The sequence below is a fragment of the Tigriopus californicus genome, chromosome 7, assembly GCF_007210705.1.
Source record: "Tigriopus californicus strain San Diego chromosome 7, Tcal_SD_v2.1, whole genome shotgun sequence".
NCBI classification, from domain to species: Eukaryota; Metazoa; Arthropoda; class Copepoda; order Harpacticoida; family Harpacticidae; genus Tigriopus; species Tigriopus californicus.
The window spans coordinates 15,305,832-15,323,949 of record NC_081446.1 but is presented as its reverse complement, the minus strand read 5'-3'; the positions used below and the strand labels follow the sequence as shown (position 1 = coordinate 15,323,949).

Sequence of the window (18,118 nt, the reverse complement as noted above, 5' to 3'; positions counted from 1 at the left end):
TCAAATTCTGTTCTCTGAAATCTCTTTATGAACGAAATATCCCATTCATGAATAACAAAACCTATGGTCTCGGATACCGAAGAAAATGAGTTAGACAATAACGCCGATGCACGCAACGAGTCGAAAAAATCATAACAAACCTTGGGATTCACCCACAGCTTCCTGACCCATTCCGTCACATGCGGATATTTTTTTCTTGTGAGGTGTAAATAAATACACGAATAAGTTCTTCCCACTCACTCACTCACATTCTTCAGGGTGCGCACTTAGGCTGGTTTGGCATCATGTTTTCCAGCTCCACCAGCCGAAATGACCCGCGTCGTTTTACGGGTCCGGATGGGGCCTACAGTTATCACGACATCTTGACGGGTTCCACGCCTGGACCCACCCCTCAGCCTCCCAAGTCATCGATGAACATCAGACCCCTGTGTGAGATGCAAATCAGTTTGGATGATTCGTTTAAGTTGTGCCAAGTAAACCTAAAGCCACGGAAAGTCAGTGGGCGCCTCACTATTTCAAGTGATGTGAGCCAATTCATGTCAGAATCGCATTTAGTATCATGTACATAGATTTACCACACTTGAATGGACTTGGCTCATGCACGACACATATCCTCTCTCTGAACTCGTTGGTTCTTTTTAGTCCTGAAAACGGGCTTATTGTCTAATGCCCAAGGCTCTGCCTATGTGGAACAAGGTCAAACCAAATTGTTGTGCTCCGTATTTGGTCCCAGGGAGATCCCCCGGCGCTCGGATTTCTCGCTCAAGGGCGTGCTCTCCGTAGAATTCCGCTCCGCCCCCTTCGCTCACCCGCGTCATCGCATCAGTTCAGCCTTTGAAGCCCAACCCACCGAAAAGGAACTCAGTCTGGTGCTCGAGGGCGCCTTACAAGCGGCCGTTTGTTTGGTACGATATTTTCAGCTCAAACCTAATTTTGCTGACACTTTCAGGTCAGAAACCGAATGGCATACCTAGACAGCTTTGTTCGGGATAAGCTGGTCCTCGTTCACGAGGTTCTAAAACCTGACTACCTTGATATTGCAGCATTTGTATCCCAAGTCTCAAATTGACGTGTATGTCCGCGTATTGGAAGACGATGGATCGGTTTTAGCTGCGGCCATCACCGCTGCGGGTTTAGCTTTGGCCAATGCCTCCATACAGATGTTCGACCTGGTTTTGGGCGCTTCTTTGGTAAGTAGTCCTCTTTTTTTTTTTTCACCGTCTACTGGTTCATCGCCGTTAAAGCGGATCTGTGGTGGAGTTCGGGGATCAAATTTGAAAGGTGTCCTACTTGACTAATAAGGATGTGAATAAGCATTCCTTATAGTTTTGTTGATAACCCGAATGCTTCTCGACATTGCTTCGAATAGCCCTAATCAAAATGAGTCAAATTGGTAGACTTGAATACGTGGGTGGCATTCGTTGGTACTATTTTTCGCTGAGTTTTGACGGAAATTAACCCTAATACTCATGAAAGAGGCAGTAGTTTGAGAAATGTAACTTTGTGTTTGGGTTTTCCAAATGATTTCTCTCAAGAAAAATAACTTCCTGGAGCTATTTTTTTCACGTTTAGATCTTAGTTAGATGAAGCAAATCGTTCGAAAACTTAGCGAAATTCGTAACGAGCATTTTGCTTTTACTATAAGGGCAAGTCGAGAGTCATGCCTTGGAAATAAACATTCAAGACACAATCAAACATTCGAAGAATTAGTTTTGCCATATTAAGCCGGAAAGAATTCAGCCCTTATCGTTGTCTGCCCTGCTCGCTTTTAGTGTCGTAAAAACGATCTGATTCTGGTTGACCCTACACTCAATGAAGAATTGGGCGCCAGCGAAGGTTGTGATCTGGATTCGGAGGGTCATGCTTCGCTCTTGACCATTGGTTACCAGCCTTCGTTAGATCAGTTGGTGGCTTATCAGCATGAGGGAATCATTACGGTGGACCAGATCGATCAAGATGTCGAATTGCTGATGAAGAAGTGCAAGGGCTTCTTACCCAACGTCCAGTGTTGTTTATTGGAGTCCCTGAAAATTCAAACCAAATCACATCGACAACATGAATAATGCGAAATAAAACTCCGTTTGAAAGAATTTATTCGTGAGTTTTTGTCAGGAATACAAAGTGTCATAGAAGATATAAAATTTCTAGTTGCTAGATTCTGAACATACATCGATTCGAATAACAGATCCACAACTGGATAACACTTCCAAATATGGTTAATCAATAATCACGATCAATTCATGGATAGTTTGTGACGGTTAATGTTTAGAACAACATTGAACAGATCAAAAATGGCCAGCAATTTGCCAAGCAAGCGTGTTAGAACTTTATTTCCAGACCGATAATGGAAATTGAGGAAAGATAGTCTTGAGATCTTGGTTAGGGTGTTTGCCGTTTCCAATAGCCTTTTTACGGAAAGCTTTATTTTGCATTGAATTATTACTAAGAAGTGTCCACGCCTTCGCCCTTATCAGAGGCAACTTCCAGAGGCAACTTCAAGAGGCTCCTCTGACATTTTGGTGTGGGTCATTTTGAAGGATTTTGACCGTTGTTTCGCATTCGGGCTTGTTTAGAATTGGCTAGAGTTTTGATTTGCTCAGGAACAGCAACAAGTTCAGTGTATAACACGAATAAAAAACACATTGAAGCTGATTCCATTGTCAGTTGAGTTCCATTTGGCGGTACTTCTTCCGAGTGTTGGCCACCTGGTCCTTGAAGAGAACGGGATCCAAACGTAGCTTCGATTTCTTCAGAGGCATGTATCCAAAAAGGCTGGCGAAGGTGTTCATGCAGTTCTGACGTTCGTGGAAGGCTTCGGGATTGGTCCACGACGGCCTGGAAGGCATCAAGTAATGAAACTTAAGGATAGTCTTCCTGATTGACATACATATGGCTTATCAATGTGTACTTTAGTCTGGCTGGCTTTGATACAAAGATAAATAGGATCATTACCACAGCTTTATTCGAAAAAAATCGCGTTAACGTTTCTTTAAAAAAAAAAACTAAAACTGAAAAAAACAAAAACACAAAAAAAACCCCGTTTTTTTACGATTTTTTAAAGCTTAGAAAAAATAATAAGGGAAACATTGGTTTTAATCTTTTGTTCACTTTTACTAAACATTTTGACATTTTGTTAGTTTGACGCAAGGAAAATCAGGGTTATCCTTCGAGGCTAACTTATAGGTTTCCGTCATATAACTAGTGATGTCATACGTCACAGAAATGTAAATTGATCACCTTAGTCGCAGCCTCTCGTGATTATTAATCGATCCTATCACTAGCACGCAAGTCAATGCAATTTTTTGCATTTGGGGTGCTAGGGTCCGAAGGGTAAACCTCGCCCGGCCAGTGAAGCTAGCCATCATATCGTCCGTATGTAATTCCGATAGGCAGTGTCGTAGTCCGTATTAGATTGGTTCAATTGGTCTGTGGGTGTGGTTAGCGTCTAAAAGTTTCCATGAGAAAGATCGGGGAAGAGAATCAAACCGGGGCACTACTTCCAGTCTCCCCCTTAAGAGGGAACTTTTTAAAAAAAATCAGAGACGAAATATTTATACATTATTTCTTTCGCTCGTTTAAAAGAGAAGAAAGTAGCGGTAACCGACGGGGCAAAAAACCCGTTCCATTACCGTTAGTTTTGAAGAAAAGTGATTCGTTTACCGGTAACGTTACTCAAGCCCTGATCACTTCATTGTGAATAATCCAGAAGCGTTCTTACAGTTCCGAGGGTGATGCCTAACTCTAGCGTTTCTTCACGTTCTCTCTCAGTCTAAATCCAATTATGAGATAACAAGATGTGACAGAAAAATATAAATTAATGCATGTCTTTTGCGGGTCATTAACTCTTAGCATGTGTCTGAAATTGTACAAGGTTCCAAACGGAAGCTTGGACACACCCTGCCATTTGGTCGTAGTCTGGGAAGTCCTCGATCTTGGCAGGCAAAGTTAAACTCGTGCAACAGGGAGGTACAGTTATCGAGGTTCAAGTTTTGAATGGTTGAGTGAGTCAGCATTGCAGTTTCTGATTGGATTAGAAATCCGTTTTGACTGTATCACATAAAATTCGTTCAACCTTCTACAACTGGCATTTACAATATGTTTCTCTCGAAGTCTGAAAGCCAACTCCCATGCTCGACTGAATTGAAATCCGCTCATGTTAAAGACAAAACATTCGCACTGCTCAGCCAAATCTTTAACGGACATTAACAATATTCCAAAGCGCTTAATATCACATATCGACAGACCTCTGACGTAAATGTCGCCGCAATCAATGGCCTAAATTTAAGCCGCCAAAACTCGCAACTGTGAGACAAAAATCATTGCCTTCTTCTTAAAAAACGATAGTTCATTACAAGTGCTGGGGTACGTCCGGACTCAAATACGAGTTAAATCGAATTAGGAGAAATTGGTTGGGCTGGAGTCTTTACATAGAGAGTTTTAATTTTTTTTTCATTGTACTTTTATATTTCTTCAGAAATTAACTCAAGGATATCATGATTTCATGTGGTATTGTTCACCCATATTTTTAAATTCAGACCAACCTTAATGGCGTGTGGCGGGAACAAACGAGAAACACTTGAAGCAACAACCAAGTTTTGCAATTACGCTATTCCGTTCAATAAAAATCTGATGTTAATGTTGTATGTCTAGAATTCAAGTCTTTAGCCGGACCCCCGAGTCCGGACTTGGCGAAAAATCAAAGGACCTGTACGAGTTTGATATATGTCAGACTAGCCCCAACACTTTTAATTGTAAAGTGGGTGTTCCAACAGACAAGGTAACATGTTCGGACACGGTTTTGTTTTATTGATGAACCCTTCCAAAACCTTGGGAAGAAATGAATAAAGGGTAAAGAAAAAAAGACAAACGAAGAAACAAACAATTAAGGTACATCAATAATAGACGCAAGAACTAAACTCATTGATGCCCATTCAGTGAGGCAAAAATGCCGCCCAACATGCCTCAAAATCGGAATGGGAAATGATCGGGAAACAGTCATGTATGTTAAGCGTCACCAGAAAAGTTTTCAGATCTGATTAGGAATTCGAGGTAATCCGGAGTTAACGATGTGGTCTCACGGGATCTCATTATATTCTGAAAGGCTCAAATCTAGTTGGTTCGTCATGATGGAAAGGGCGAATTGAATGGCCTTCTTTTCAAGAGTTTCGACCTTCCATTTGGTCCCAAGCTTGACAGGCTTTAGAACCATTGGTAGAGGACCAACAATCTAAGGGCCCAACCAATCGAAAGAGAGAAAGCAGAGGAAAAGCCTGCAATTTCCAGATGTCGAGCAAGTCTTACCGAACTTGCCAAGCCATCGTTGGAGGCCAATCGACCTTTAATAGAGAAATCAACGAGAAGGAGAAAACCAATTGCCCTCTCCATTTGGATTACCTTCCCCCCCAAGCAACCTGATGCAGTAGGTACGTAATCACTGAAAGAGGCGACCTCTTCCTCTTGCGTTTCTTTCTATTCAGTTTTTCGAGAACCAAAATGGGGAAAAAACCTCTGAAATATTAGAGGGAAACAAGATACGTATAACTCAATGGAGAGATGATGAGAAGTTCCTCGTTCCATCTCATTTGACATTGATATCCAGGCGTCAAAAGAGGAAGCTAATCCGAAAGTTTCTGTTTCCAGTTTCAGCCCATTTTTTCCCGGCAATCTGTCTGTGCTGATCTTTTAGGCCGTTTGGGCTCCCCCTTGCCCGCTGCCATGAAAACAATTTCCGCGCCAAAAACTTGAAGGAGCTTAACCAGCCACAACGGAAAGGAGAACAACGGAGGGGGGAGGAGGGAAACTTCTCTGTCGATCCCAAAAACAAAAACTTCATTTCCAAGAAATGAAACCAGTTTTTGTGAGTGAAGGCGAGGTGAAGATAATTCGTTTTCTTCTCGTGGACCGAGTGAGCACCACCGAGAACGATACATTCAAACTTCACCCTGCCTTCCTGCCAGCCTTCTATTGCCTCTACTTTTTCCAAACGGGTGATAAATCTTGATATTGTGGGCAAAATATTAGCTCGCAGGAGGGTACCGTCAGTGCCTCTCCCTCACTCTCTCTCTCTCACACACACACACACACTCTCTCTCTCTCTCGACATTGGACATTGTGTGCATGACATCTTGGGCCATCTCATCCTTGGGGATTTCAATTTATGGAATGATACGGCCTTCCTTGCTTGTCTCCACAAAGGATGCCAACCAGAACGACGAGGACAACGCCTAGATGTTATTTTATAAGCGCCCAAAGTAATTGAGAGTCACTCACCTGTTCACTGGGTTATTTATCACAGCCTTGATTTGACCTCTCTGGCTCAATTTGATAGGGCATCGTTTTGTAACATGGCTGACCAAGAAATTCATGAGAATATCCTCACAAATCCCAGATTGCTCAACTGTCTTCAGCATCACCGGGGAGAGTGTCTCTGAGTAAAGGTAATGGTAATATCGATGGTAGAAGGCGCCGCTTGTGAGCACCATAGAGTAGTCGTTGGTCCATTTGGACGAAAACGACCATTGGTTTTTGAGAACATTCCAATAGTGTGACCTTGCTGGATATCCCACAATACGATCGGGAAACATGTTCCATACGTGGAATGCAAAGTCTATCTCATCCGTGGTGAGTATTGAGTCATCATTTAACGACAAGATTGCATTGGTTTCGACTTCTGGAAGCATTTGAAACCGTTCGTTTGGTGAAGAACCTGGAGGGAGAACCTTGATTTGCAAGATGTTTCTCGGAAGTGTTGGCCATTTGTTCAATGGTGGTGGGCCCTGCGTGCTTTTCGAAGACCATAACACCAGAATCTAGAAATAAAAGCGAAAATAACTCTGAGAAAATCCTGATTGAAATTGTGTGCCAAGCCATAGGGTGTCTCAAAACGCCATTTAAAACACAAAACGAACAGGGAACAGAAGGTCCTCCAATCTTTCATCTTCGGAGAGGAACACTTAGCTGTTTGAACACCCTTGATCTCAAGACTCGAAAGATAAAATGACACTCCTCGATGATCCCACTCAGTCACTGGAAACTATTTTCTTAACAGCCAACATACTAAATCATTGGCACTTTGTTCAATTCATTACAAACCAAATTCTAACTTTTCGGTCCATGTACAATTGCATCCAAGAATGCCTTTCACCGCCCGAGTCCGCCCACCGCCTCACTGTGAGTCTGTGTGTCAACACCAATTAAATGAGGCACCCAAAGTTTGTGCAACATTTGTAGCAAGGAGCATGGACGGAAGTACCTCTCTCAATGGAAGACATGCCTCATCACAAACCCCTGGGCATTATGTTGGTTCGCCAGGGCTTGATGGGTCTGAGCATCTCAAACCATTTTAATGGAACTTTGTCCTTTGCTTCGACCTTTCATGAAAGACCACTCACATTATTGCAAGTCCAAGAGAGAACTCCTATCCTTTTCCCACTCGAGAAGCTCTCCCGTATTACTTGCAGTTCCTCCCTCAGCAATAGAAACTTTGGACAGTCTTCTGCCTTTGGGAGGAGAATAAATTAGCATATCGAGTACACACCCCTCCAGACTTTCAGCTTGATGGAGAAAAAAGTTTGGCTCTTTGGTGATCCGTCTTCGTTCTTGCCACGAGCTCTTTGGTCATTGCCTTGGATGGGAAGGGTTGTTCAGCCTCTGATGGACCGGTGGACGGGGAAAAAACTATTCATCAAGTGAGGAAAGAGCTCGTCATTGTCCACCAGTTTTGCTATCAAAGATGGACTTGTAAACCCGGCACCTGATCGAATTTGTCATTTAGATCGAAGTGCTTGTCCGAACACGAGCTCCGTAGACCATTTCGAGGACTCCAATCAGTTCACAAAGGAAATATTAAACTCGTGTGCATACCTTCGCCACGAAAGGACTTCGTGAGATGTTCCGGATGAGTCGAAAAATGGGCGCATTGGGGAAGGTTGGGTTGGGTAATTGGGTGAATATCACAGCGGTAAAGTTCTTGACCAACCCGTCACTGTGGCCTTCCCTGGTCGTCAATGAGGAGGAGGAGGAGGAGGAGGAGTTTGGAGACAAATATCTGGATGAATCTAGCCTGAAGTGCTCAAAGGGGAATTGCGAAATAGAATCAGCAAAGTCAGGCGAGCGGACAAGGAGTGCGCCTGGGTCAGAATTCCAAATGAGCCCATCACGAGCTTGGTGGGAACGAATGCGATCATGAACAATCTAGAACAAAGAAGAAGAGACCAATTAAGACCCGGCCACAGTTTAAGTAAGAACCAAATTGGATTCAGTTCTCCCTCAAGTATTGCATTCAAGGGTATGAGACCAGATTCATGACATTCATACCATTCCCTCCGCTTGAAAATGGTCCATTTTTTGAAGAAAGCCTCCGTTGCAAGAGAGGCATTTTCACAAAGGGAATAAATCACATGCAGAGATGAGAAATTCAGGGGCCCCTGCATATTTTTCCATCACAGCTCGCTCCCAGAAAGTACTGAAATGCTTACACCAGTGTGCAAAAGCGGGAACACGGGCCAGAAAATTGCTTTTTTTCCCCTTCTCCACCATCTGATCTTCGAACCTCTGTTCATGCACATCCAAATTGGAAAGCATCGGTTCTCTCCAGGGGGCGTTTCAATTACATTTATCCACATTTGGGTTCCCATGCCGAGTTGCGTTCGACATCAAGGGGGCGCTCATTTTTCTCACCTCCAGAGTGGTCATGACGATCTTTTCCACCGAGCTGAGGTATCGATCCCAAAACATCTGGGTCTGTTGACGCATGGCAAAGATCTTGGCCGGAGGCACGGAATGCAGGATCTCGGGCACTTGCATCAGAAGTCGCTCATCCGCATCGATGATAGCCGCAGACCAATCGATAACCTCCCCAAAGGGTAACTGCCAACCGTTGGAGAGCAGCACTGGCACACAGCCAGCTTGCAAGGTCTCGATGAACCGAAATGACCCCAATCGCCGACCCCGAGGAACCATGCAGAACGTCGAGTTGGACAGGAGGAGATCGTAATCCCATCTGAAACCAAAAAGAGGCGCAAATGTCAAAACTCAGCTCCACTTCGCAATGCATTGCTCGCTCGTGGGCGGCTCGTGGGCGGCTCGTGGGCGGCTCGTGGCACATGAGATGTCAAGAAGAACTGTCTCTCTCTCTCTCTCTGTTTGGGGCGAGACCTTTTTTGTCGATTTCTCGACTCTTTGCCCTCGCTTTCACGGAAAGGGGGGAAATTGGAGCACCAACTAGCCGTTTACTACGTACATTAAACGTTGGTGACGAGGGGTGCATAAATGAGTTTTACGATGTCTATGTCATCCGACTTAAGTGAGACAGCATGAGCTCCACCCTAAACATTTGTATCTAAAGTACCATACTTCAGAGGCTTCAGTCTTTATCTTCATCCAGGGTTAACTGAAGAACTGCAGAGAGACAGACGACACGGTAATTGAGACGTTTTAGTTCTTCCCACCTTCCTAAACGAGACTTGTCATTTGGGACGGAGACTGAGGAAAGAAGATATGAAAAAAAATACAACGACATTGCATGAACCTGAGGCCGAAAATGACAAATTATGGAAAGTCGGGCGAGAGACAAAGCTTGCAATGTGTCAGCTTTGAGATTGAAAAACTTTTGATTCGCAGACTTGCGAGGGCTGGATAAAGTTGAGACCTCGTTGGGATTAAAATCAAGTTCAGTTGCTTTTCTTGGAAACATCTTGTCTGTCCTTTTCCAAATCTCATAAAATTCAATTTTCTGTGAAGCTCAGAGAAATTATTGACATGTTAGGTTACGAAAGCAGAATTTTCGGTACTTGAAAGCTTTCTTGGAATCACAAATCATAGGGTCTCTTTAGGAAATGAACAATTCTGAACGACCATCTTTGTTGCCAATTTAAAGATAGGGCAAAGCCTCAGAGGATTTTTTAGTCACTTAAAAAGAGCGGATGTGGCATGAAAAATCGTGGATCGTGTCTACGATTTCGCGCTCTGAATTCAACGGAAGGAACTCGCAGATCAAAAGAAGATCCATCCGTTCTTTAACTTGCTCATGGATCGAACTTGATCGGAGAAAAGTACGGAGAGAGCGAAAGCCAGAGAGATAAGGGATTGACTGAATAGGAGAACAAGTTTTAAACCAATTCCCATGGGTCTTCAACTTCCCATTGAACTCTAAAATACGTCTCCGTGGTCATCCTTGGAACATAAGAGCACTACATAACTTGATTCCCCCACAAAACTTGGGATCGCTCCGCTGCATTCATTACTCGTTGCTCAAGCAGCCCTTAATTCAATATTTGCTTAGCCTGTTAGGCTTCCCAAGAAAATCCGCGGGCTATACAAGATGAACAAGTTGCGCAGAAGTCCAAGCTATGGACGTATGTAGAGCGCCAAAAGTTCTTATGGCAGTCAAATATCTGAACATGGAGCTGTGGTGATTCCTGCTAAAAAAAATGTAGAAACATCCTCTTTTCATCTGTCAACCAAAGCGAGCAGATCCAATCGACGGCCTACGTAGGCATACGTACGCTAAGACTGTTATGTTCTGGCGTTCTAATCAAGTTTTCAGAGCGAAAGAGGCATGCATCAAACGAGGAAGGAGTTTGCCAATGGGATTTCTTTCCAGAATTTTCGTGACGTGATCCTTTGTCAACAATACGAGCCGGCCAAAGCTCGTCAGATGGGCTTGAAAAGGATCGAGTCTTGGCTCAGTTTACATGGGTTAATCCAAAAACTAGCAAATGGCTAAAGCGCTTCCTTGTGAGCCTTAAACATCGGATTCCGATACACTTTTTCCCTCTTTGCATAATGAGATGTGCAAATAGGAGAAAACTAGCCATTTCCGGTTTGAAGCAAGCCAGCTAGCCAACCAACCAACTAACTCAAGCCTCGGAGGACCTCGTGAGATCAAGGTCATGCCAACCAGAAATCTGATTGAATGAAGAATCATCTTGTTGCCCATTGGCATCAAAAGACAGGGAAAGACAAACTTGTGTCATGTAGCGAAACAAATTACAACGCTTTTTGTAAGGTTCTCACAAAGACGTTGGTTTGAGAGGGTGCCTAGGATTCTCCAGAGATGTTGAGGAGAAACTCATTCAAATCTAAATCTTGCAAAAATGACAAACTTCAAGAGTGAAAAAGACAGGCGAGTTTTCGCGATTGATTGTCTCAGAACGACTCGGCCGGCTCCGCTTTGCAACCTTGGCAAAAAGGCTTGTTTGGCGATGAGATCATTTTGTTCGTTCCACTGTCTGTGAGGAAAAACTCTCAAGTCAACCATAGAAGAAATCTTTGGAACTTGACAGGTACCCGGTCGAAGTCAGGAGAAGACTGCACCAAACCGTCACCATTTTCTTAGGTTATGTTGGCTTGTCTTATCTGCATTTGCGCATAACCATTCAAAAGGCAGTCGGGGAAAATGGTCCCCGATAAGAGAGGGTCATTCAGGTCTTTGAGGTCTGAGTACTGGTTCGTGACAATGCCAGCTAGGCAACCGATTATTATAAAAGGACTGACAAGGATCTGCTTCTTTCTAGGGTATATAATAGTTATTAGGAGCACACTACTATTTGGCTCCTGTACCTTCCATCATACTCTTGGGTTGGCCCTACTTAATTGTTCAGTTGGGATTCCCAGGCCTCATTCATTCTTGAACCTTCAGAATTCAACACAGGACTTCTTCACTCCTGGAGAGGATGGGAGCAAATTCGACTTGGTGCCATGTGAGTTGTGGCTTCTAGAAAAGTAGTCAAATGTCGATACAGGGAAAGTGAACCTCATTTAGGACTGAGAAGGCCTGAGAAGAACCGGAGCCACTTTGGAGACGGAAAACCGAGGCGGGACAAAAAGTTCAAACACTCTTGCCAAACTTTGCACGGGATAGAGCAGCACATCTGGTAATTATATCGAGAACAGAAACATTCTAGGCTGATCTAATTAAAGTCAAGACGCGTTTCAACTTTTTCCCTCCTTTTTCGTCTCTCCCTCACGATTTTGCTCTTCCTGTACACAAAGGCAAGAAGGCTCAATTGGGACGGAAATATCAGATTTTCAGACTCTAATCCGGAAAGCAGTCCGTCTCATCCAGATCCCACATGCAGGCGAAGTTCGAGATGGCCCTATGGCTTTTTTCCGCTTCCCCATTGCTAATTAAACTGAACGAAGGCCCGGCCATCCAAGGTGGTACGTGAAACACACTGAGCCTTAGTAGCTTGGTGTGTATCTAAGCCAAATAAGGCCAAGAATCGGAATGCGGCAATAAAAACAAATCCCAGGATCTCGCGTCAGAGTCACGTCAGCGAATTAGGAAAGATTCGGGTCTTATTGCTGCTTGACCTCATTCAAAGTCTGCCTCAACCTCTGCCAGTTAGTTCATGGACCCATATTGGCATTGCTCGACTGGAACCGAGGAGGCTAATATCAATATTAGTATTCAATGTTTCCCTCGTGTCAAAACATATTCCGAGAATCTCCCTTTGACCTGACAGTATTGATAAGATCAATCTCCCCCTTTCCGACTTTTTCCATTAAATGTATCTTTCACATGAGACAGGCTCGCCAAATAATGGACCCTTGGTAGCTTAGTTCGGAAGGCAAAGGAAACTACTAGTATGACGACCATTATCCGACGAAAGTCATGAGAAAATTCAGGATCGCTGGGAATGGGACAGAACAGTCAAAAAGTGCTCACGGCGAGAGAGAAAAAAAAAACCGAATGTGCTCCGAGAGTATCAAGTGGAACATGAAAATGCCTTTGTGTGCAAAGACGGCAAGGAATAGTCGTTACTATTACGAGTTCATAGCCTAGTATGATGAAGACATTTGTAGTATGTAGGTACACATGGTACACCAAGTGAATGTTCGTGTGAAGTAGAGTTCTCAAATAATAGACTCCACATGCACAACAAACTAACTCTCGGAACAAATCTGAAATATCTTCCAGTGATGAAAATGTCATTGGAATTCCAGCCAGAAAAAAAGCTGATGTTGTGTCTGGAAAAGAAACTATACTTGTGTACAGCATCCTTGAATTCAAAAACTCTACGGTGTTCCGAAGACGATTCAATCAAAAGAGGAAGATGGAACTTCACTTCCTCGGGCCTTTTCAAGCATATCGAACATTTGCTGGCATCTTCATCATCATCATTCATTCATGTGTTCCAAGGACCAGTCACAATTTCGACTTTCACATGTCGTAAGAACGAGCATCGGATGGAGACATTTTTTGGCAGAAGAGTCTCAAGATCTATTGGATTACGTTAAGTAATGGGGAAGTCTCTTTGTTCCATGAAGGGACATGAAATCCGAGTCTTGGGATGGCACTCGGACTCCCTCAAAGTCTCTCACAGACCATGGTCTTTCTCAACATAGAAGACAAAGGCCAAACCGACTCCAGGATATAAACGACAGCCAAGGCAATTCTTTTGACGGCATTGACATTTGGAGTTGTTCCATTTATATCTGGCACTTTAAGGTACCCTTGACAAAACGAGGCTAGAGCAATCTCGTGCAGGCCACTCATACTTGAAAGTGTACAACTTTCGGCTCGATTACCCGGAATGTTCCAAGTGCTCTAAGTCCTCCCCTTCAGAAAAAAAGGATCAAAGTTGCTTCAGACCCACAGAGAACTGGCCTTGTGGTCATTTCACACTTCGGCGTTTCATTCCAAAAGACGGTGGGCAAATCCAGGAGAGGCAACCAATCAAACGACCCACTTCGATCCTCCAATCCTGGAAGGCCTGTAGTTCACGGACAAAAACAGTGGTGGGCCCTATTTCTATTGCTGATTGTAGATTGGGAACTGACAATTGTCAATGTCACTAGAAGCAGTGGAACAATATCAAATAAGAGCCGAGCACTGATCCATTGTGCATTAATTCCCTGGTGAACCAATAAATTGTGACATAGCCAATAATGGTACGTCATGGGCACACACGGAAACGAATCACGCGTTCAGTTTATGTTCACTTGCATGACTTTAGGTTGATCCCTCCTTGGAACCACTTGGAACCAAGGATTTGAAGGCTACACAAATCTATTCAAAAGAGGGGGGGGGTCTATTTACGTACGTGAAGGTGCTGTCCGTAAACGGTAGGTTGAATTATTTTTAGCATTACCTATTTCCCCACAACCTTCCATAATGAAAATAGCCTTTGTTTTCAAAGTAAAAGAATCGAGAAAGTTGTTTTATCAAGACCACGTGAAACAGGAGTTGGTAGGAAGTGATTAAATATTCACCCCGAAAGTGTCTTCCCGAGGACAGAGAACAAGTGGTACCAAGAGACAAGGACAACGAAAAATATGAAAGCTTCGACGAATGCATCATATGCCTCCATCCTCTTGGGAATTTGCGTCAACATTTTCCCCCAGGGTGATTGATCTACTTTCAAGAGGAGCATCCTCAATACCATCTTGTTCCTCTGGCACTGAACCTTTGGGAGGAACGAAAGTGCTTCACCTTATCATCCAAATACTTAAAAAAAGATGACCTCATCAAAAACAAGGACGAAAATGAATGAATTATGCACTCGGAACACCGGGTTGGTCGCCCTGTCGACAATGCGCGTGAGCGAGTTTGTCACGCTCCAAATCCAATTTTACATTCCTGCTCCATCACATTTATGGACCATTTTGTATTAAACGCTTTGTCCAACCAATGAGGCAATGTAGTGAAGCAAGAAGACCCCTTGGTCCATTTTTCCTCCGAGTTTGAGCAAGTCTTGTTGCAAAACAGTCATGTTGGGAAAGTCGGAGTCACATGAAAAACATTAAATTGGGAAATTCAACAAGAGAAACATGGACACATTTAGTTTCATTGTTCGAAAGTTTTAGTCTCGTTCAAGTTCATTCTAACGCCATATCTTAAAGCACTAAACCGCGCTAAATTCGACGTTGTCTGAATAGCTAAGTAAATGCAAAAATATTCTCGTTTTTTTGTGTTGTGACTTCTGTACATGAAAATGATGGAAATTGTTGAATAGCAGTTCCATTCACATTTGATCGCTTAAGTTCATGCATTCATGCTCTCCCATACGATGGAAGTGGAACTAAAACATTCATGATTTTCATGCTTGTTGGAGTTGTCTGGCTATTGCTTCTGGATGTTGGCGACGATCAAGTACCAGATGAGAGTTAGAGACTGTTGAAAATGTAAACAAAACTGACGAAGATCCCGCGGAGTCTACCTCCCAGCGCCAGTCAATATATGTCAAGCATTTGTCTTCATCCGTCTAGAAATTGGAAGAACTATCAGGCTCATCGCAAAGTATTTGCTTTTCTCTTTAGCAGGCTCTTTACTGGTGACAGGAATTTCAAAAGAGACATTTGATCTTGGCGAGCAGGATGAAGAGCTTCTTAAGATAATTCAAACGTAAGAATATTCCCCTGATCCTTTCTTAATCCTCCTAAATCCGAAATTGTGCAGTAACAACTGGAGATTCGGTCCGACTCCCAAGTCTTAACGAAGCTCCTCTTTTTACCGCACTCATTTGGTCTCCAACTGACCTTGAGAAAAGAGAAATAAACCCCCAAGAGGAAAAAGTTTCAGCAATTGCATGTTAATTCGTAGAGCAGTTGTCAACTACAGAGACAAATCAGATTCATGAGTCTTCCCTTGTCAAAAGAGTCGCTCATTCCCACATTGTATATAGGACGTACACCCCCGAACATCACGCCTAACACTGCCAACTCTTGAGTGGAAAACTTTCCAATCTTGGAGTAGCAATCACAAAGTTGTACCTTGGAGCCCTTTTCTTTGGCACCCATCTTAAGAGAGGAGAGCGAGACGGCGGATCACGAACCACAACGAGCATGACAAATCACAACATGTGACGACGCAAGTTTGCGGTTCCATCTTTTATAGATAACAACCAATAAGCTAAAGGTGGCAAGAAGGTGTGTGTGAAAAAGGTATTCGTTCATGTTGGAAACGGCTGAAAGTTGACGCGCATTCTTCAATCATTCTTTCATGCCCACTCTTTTTGGGAAAGGAAGTGCCTGCCAACCGTCCCAAATCTTTGGCATTCAGACACTCTTATCCATGCCTTGTTCAGCTTTACTACAGGCATGGGGTTCCATATTGTTGCCGTTCTCACTTTCCATTACATATGAACGGACGGTGTTAGTACGCCACACTAGAGCTCGAGGGGAAAAGGCGCCTTTTAAAGAGCAGTTCTCTCCATATCCAACAAGCATCCCACAAAAAGAAGGGCCTCTCCAATACAAAGAAACACATTTCAGGTGGGACTATGGAAGATGGGGTAAGAAAAACAGATATCTACGTACAATAAGCTTTTCAAGCTAAGCTGTTAAAGCAAGCTGGCTGGGTGAGCACTAAATTTCCGGAGGAGTTTGAATTATGTGGGTGAAAATTTGAATTATGAGTAACACAATACTCTGACGAAGCAAAAAGAAACTAACGAGAGCATGCAAGGGACGTTAACCAAAGCGACTTTGGTTTTGTCTTTTTTTGGAGAGGGATCCAGTTTAACAAAAATATGCCTCGAGACGTTAGCCATGGCAATTTATTTGGTACGTACTTTGAAGTAAATTCGCAATTGGTTCCTCCGCGACCTCAATTCCTTTTCTTTTGGGCAAATTATTCCCTAGAGAAACTGAGAAATTTCGAAGACAAGAAGAGGACAAAAAAGGGAAAAGAATATTGTAGAGAGTGAAAATTGTCTTAAAAAAGAGAAAGAGTGAGAATTTATTGTGATAGGGAATTCGGTGTCAAGGCACCCTTGCAAGGACCACCACCACACCTACTTAGAATGAGCCTGACTTTAATCCTGTTGGCAATGGGCAAGGACCGTTGCCATAAAAGGCAAGGGGTAACAGCCTTCAAGCCTTCATATAAAAAGTCGTTCGTAAGACATCCCGAGGCATTCTTGGAGCCCGTTGCAATCGGAGGTGCACTCGTGGAGCCATCTTTTTTGGCCAGGAACATTTCCAATACTCTACTCTCCTATGGAACTTTGGTCCAAATTTAAATGACGGGGAAGAGAAAAAGTTCTGATTAAAGAAGAAGAGGACCTAATGAGCCAGCCATTTATGCTGGGCTTTGAAAAGGGGGAAGGGAGAGAGAGGAGGGGGGATGGGATTTCGTTTCTCAGGCATGTAGTTTTGTGGTCTGAAGGCCCTTTTTCACATAAGAAAACTTGGGTAATAGCACATTAATTGATGTTTGGATGAAGCTGGGTGAGCGAAAGAGCGACGATGAAAGTGGGCTGCCAAGTTGTTGCCACGGCACCCGCGAAAACTTGGCTCGTAACCTTCGTGGGCACACACGTGGGGAACCACAAGTTTGGTGTTCGTTTTCGCACCAATATCTCCCGGGCATTTTATGTGTTCACACTTCTTTTTCAACACTCTTTCCCAGAGGGGTTTATTGTGGAAAAAAAAACTTCAAGATATTGTATTTATCAGACTTCTCAACCCTTGCTACGAAAATCGAAGAAGTTTGAGCCACAAACCAAGCAACCGTGTAGTACGAGTACTCGTTTTACGGTGGTCATAAACACACTTTTTCATTTCTTATCTTGGCCACAATGAACCCATTGGACCAAGGCAGTAACCGTGGTAACCGTGTCGACCTGGGAACCAAAGTGGGTGGGAAACGACCATGATGGGCTTTAAGAGCCTTTATGATTGCGGGGATTTTGTTCGTGCTCTCCCTGCTCCTCCACCTTCTCTGGCATGGCATGCCAAACGATTGGCGGCATCAAAACATGGAGGCATAGGATGGCAAAAAGGTCATTTAAAATCAAGGTTGATTCTGGTCATTGGCAAGACCTGGTAGCCTTTCCACAAATGGGGTGTTGATGAGATAGATACGCCAATAGAGCTAAGCAGCTCTCTTTGTGGCCATGAAGGCCATCGCTGAAGGGAAAAAACACATCTGAGCTAACCGCCCATTGCAGCTCCAATGAACTGCCAATTCAAGCACGGGACTCTCATCCAGTTAATAACATTGGGTTTCAACGAAAGAGCTCTCTGTTGTGCAATCCTTTCCCCCTAAACCACATTTCATGGCCTAGATGTCCAAATGGTTGTTCAAACAGAACCCCAAGGAAAAAAGAGGTCACTCAATATCAACACAAGGCTTTGATGTTGAAAGCATATCTGGCTGGAAGCTAAAAAA

The 18,118-nt window shown here is 43.5% G+C and overlaps 2 protein-coding genes across 2 annotated transcripts in view; one reads left to right on the top strand and one right to left on the bottom strand.

Annotated features, from left to right (window-relative positions):
- Positions 1–71: 71 nt before the first annotated feature.
- Positions 72–2,090, top strand: LOC131883057 (exosome complex component MTR3-like). Its single transcript, XM_059230386.1, has 5 exons — positions 72–198; positions 258–429; positions 643–905; positions 1,044–1,190; positions 1,773–2,090. The coding sequence occupies exons 2-5, from the start codon at positions 285–287 to the stop codon at positions 2,061–2,063; spliced, it is 846 nt and encodes a 281-aa protein (XP_059086369.1). The 5' UTR covers positions 72–198; positions 258–284; the 3' UTR covers positions 2,064–2,090.
- LOC131883056 (exostosin-1-like) overlaps positions 2,077–18,118 on the bottom strand; it is a 25,356-nt gene continuing 9,314 nt past the window's right edge. Inside the window, exons 2-5 of the mRNA XM_059230385.1 lie at positions 8,680–9,001; positions 7,864–8,193; positions 6,271–6,809; positions 2,077–2,835 (exon numbers count right to left, since the gene is read on the bottom strand). Coding sequence (XP_059086368.1) covers positions 2,661–2,835; positions 6,271–6,809; positions 7,864–8,193; positions 8,680–9,001 — 1,366 coding nt within the window. The 3' untranslated portion in view covers positions 2,077–2,660. The remainder of the gene's footprint in view (positions 2,836–6,270; positions 6,810–7,863; positions 8,194–8,679; positions 9,002–18,118) is intronic.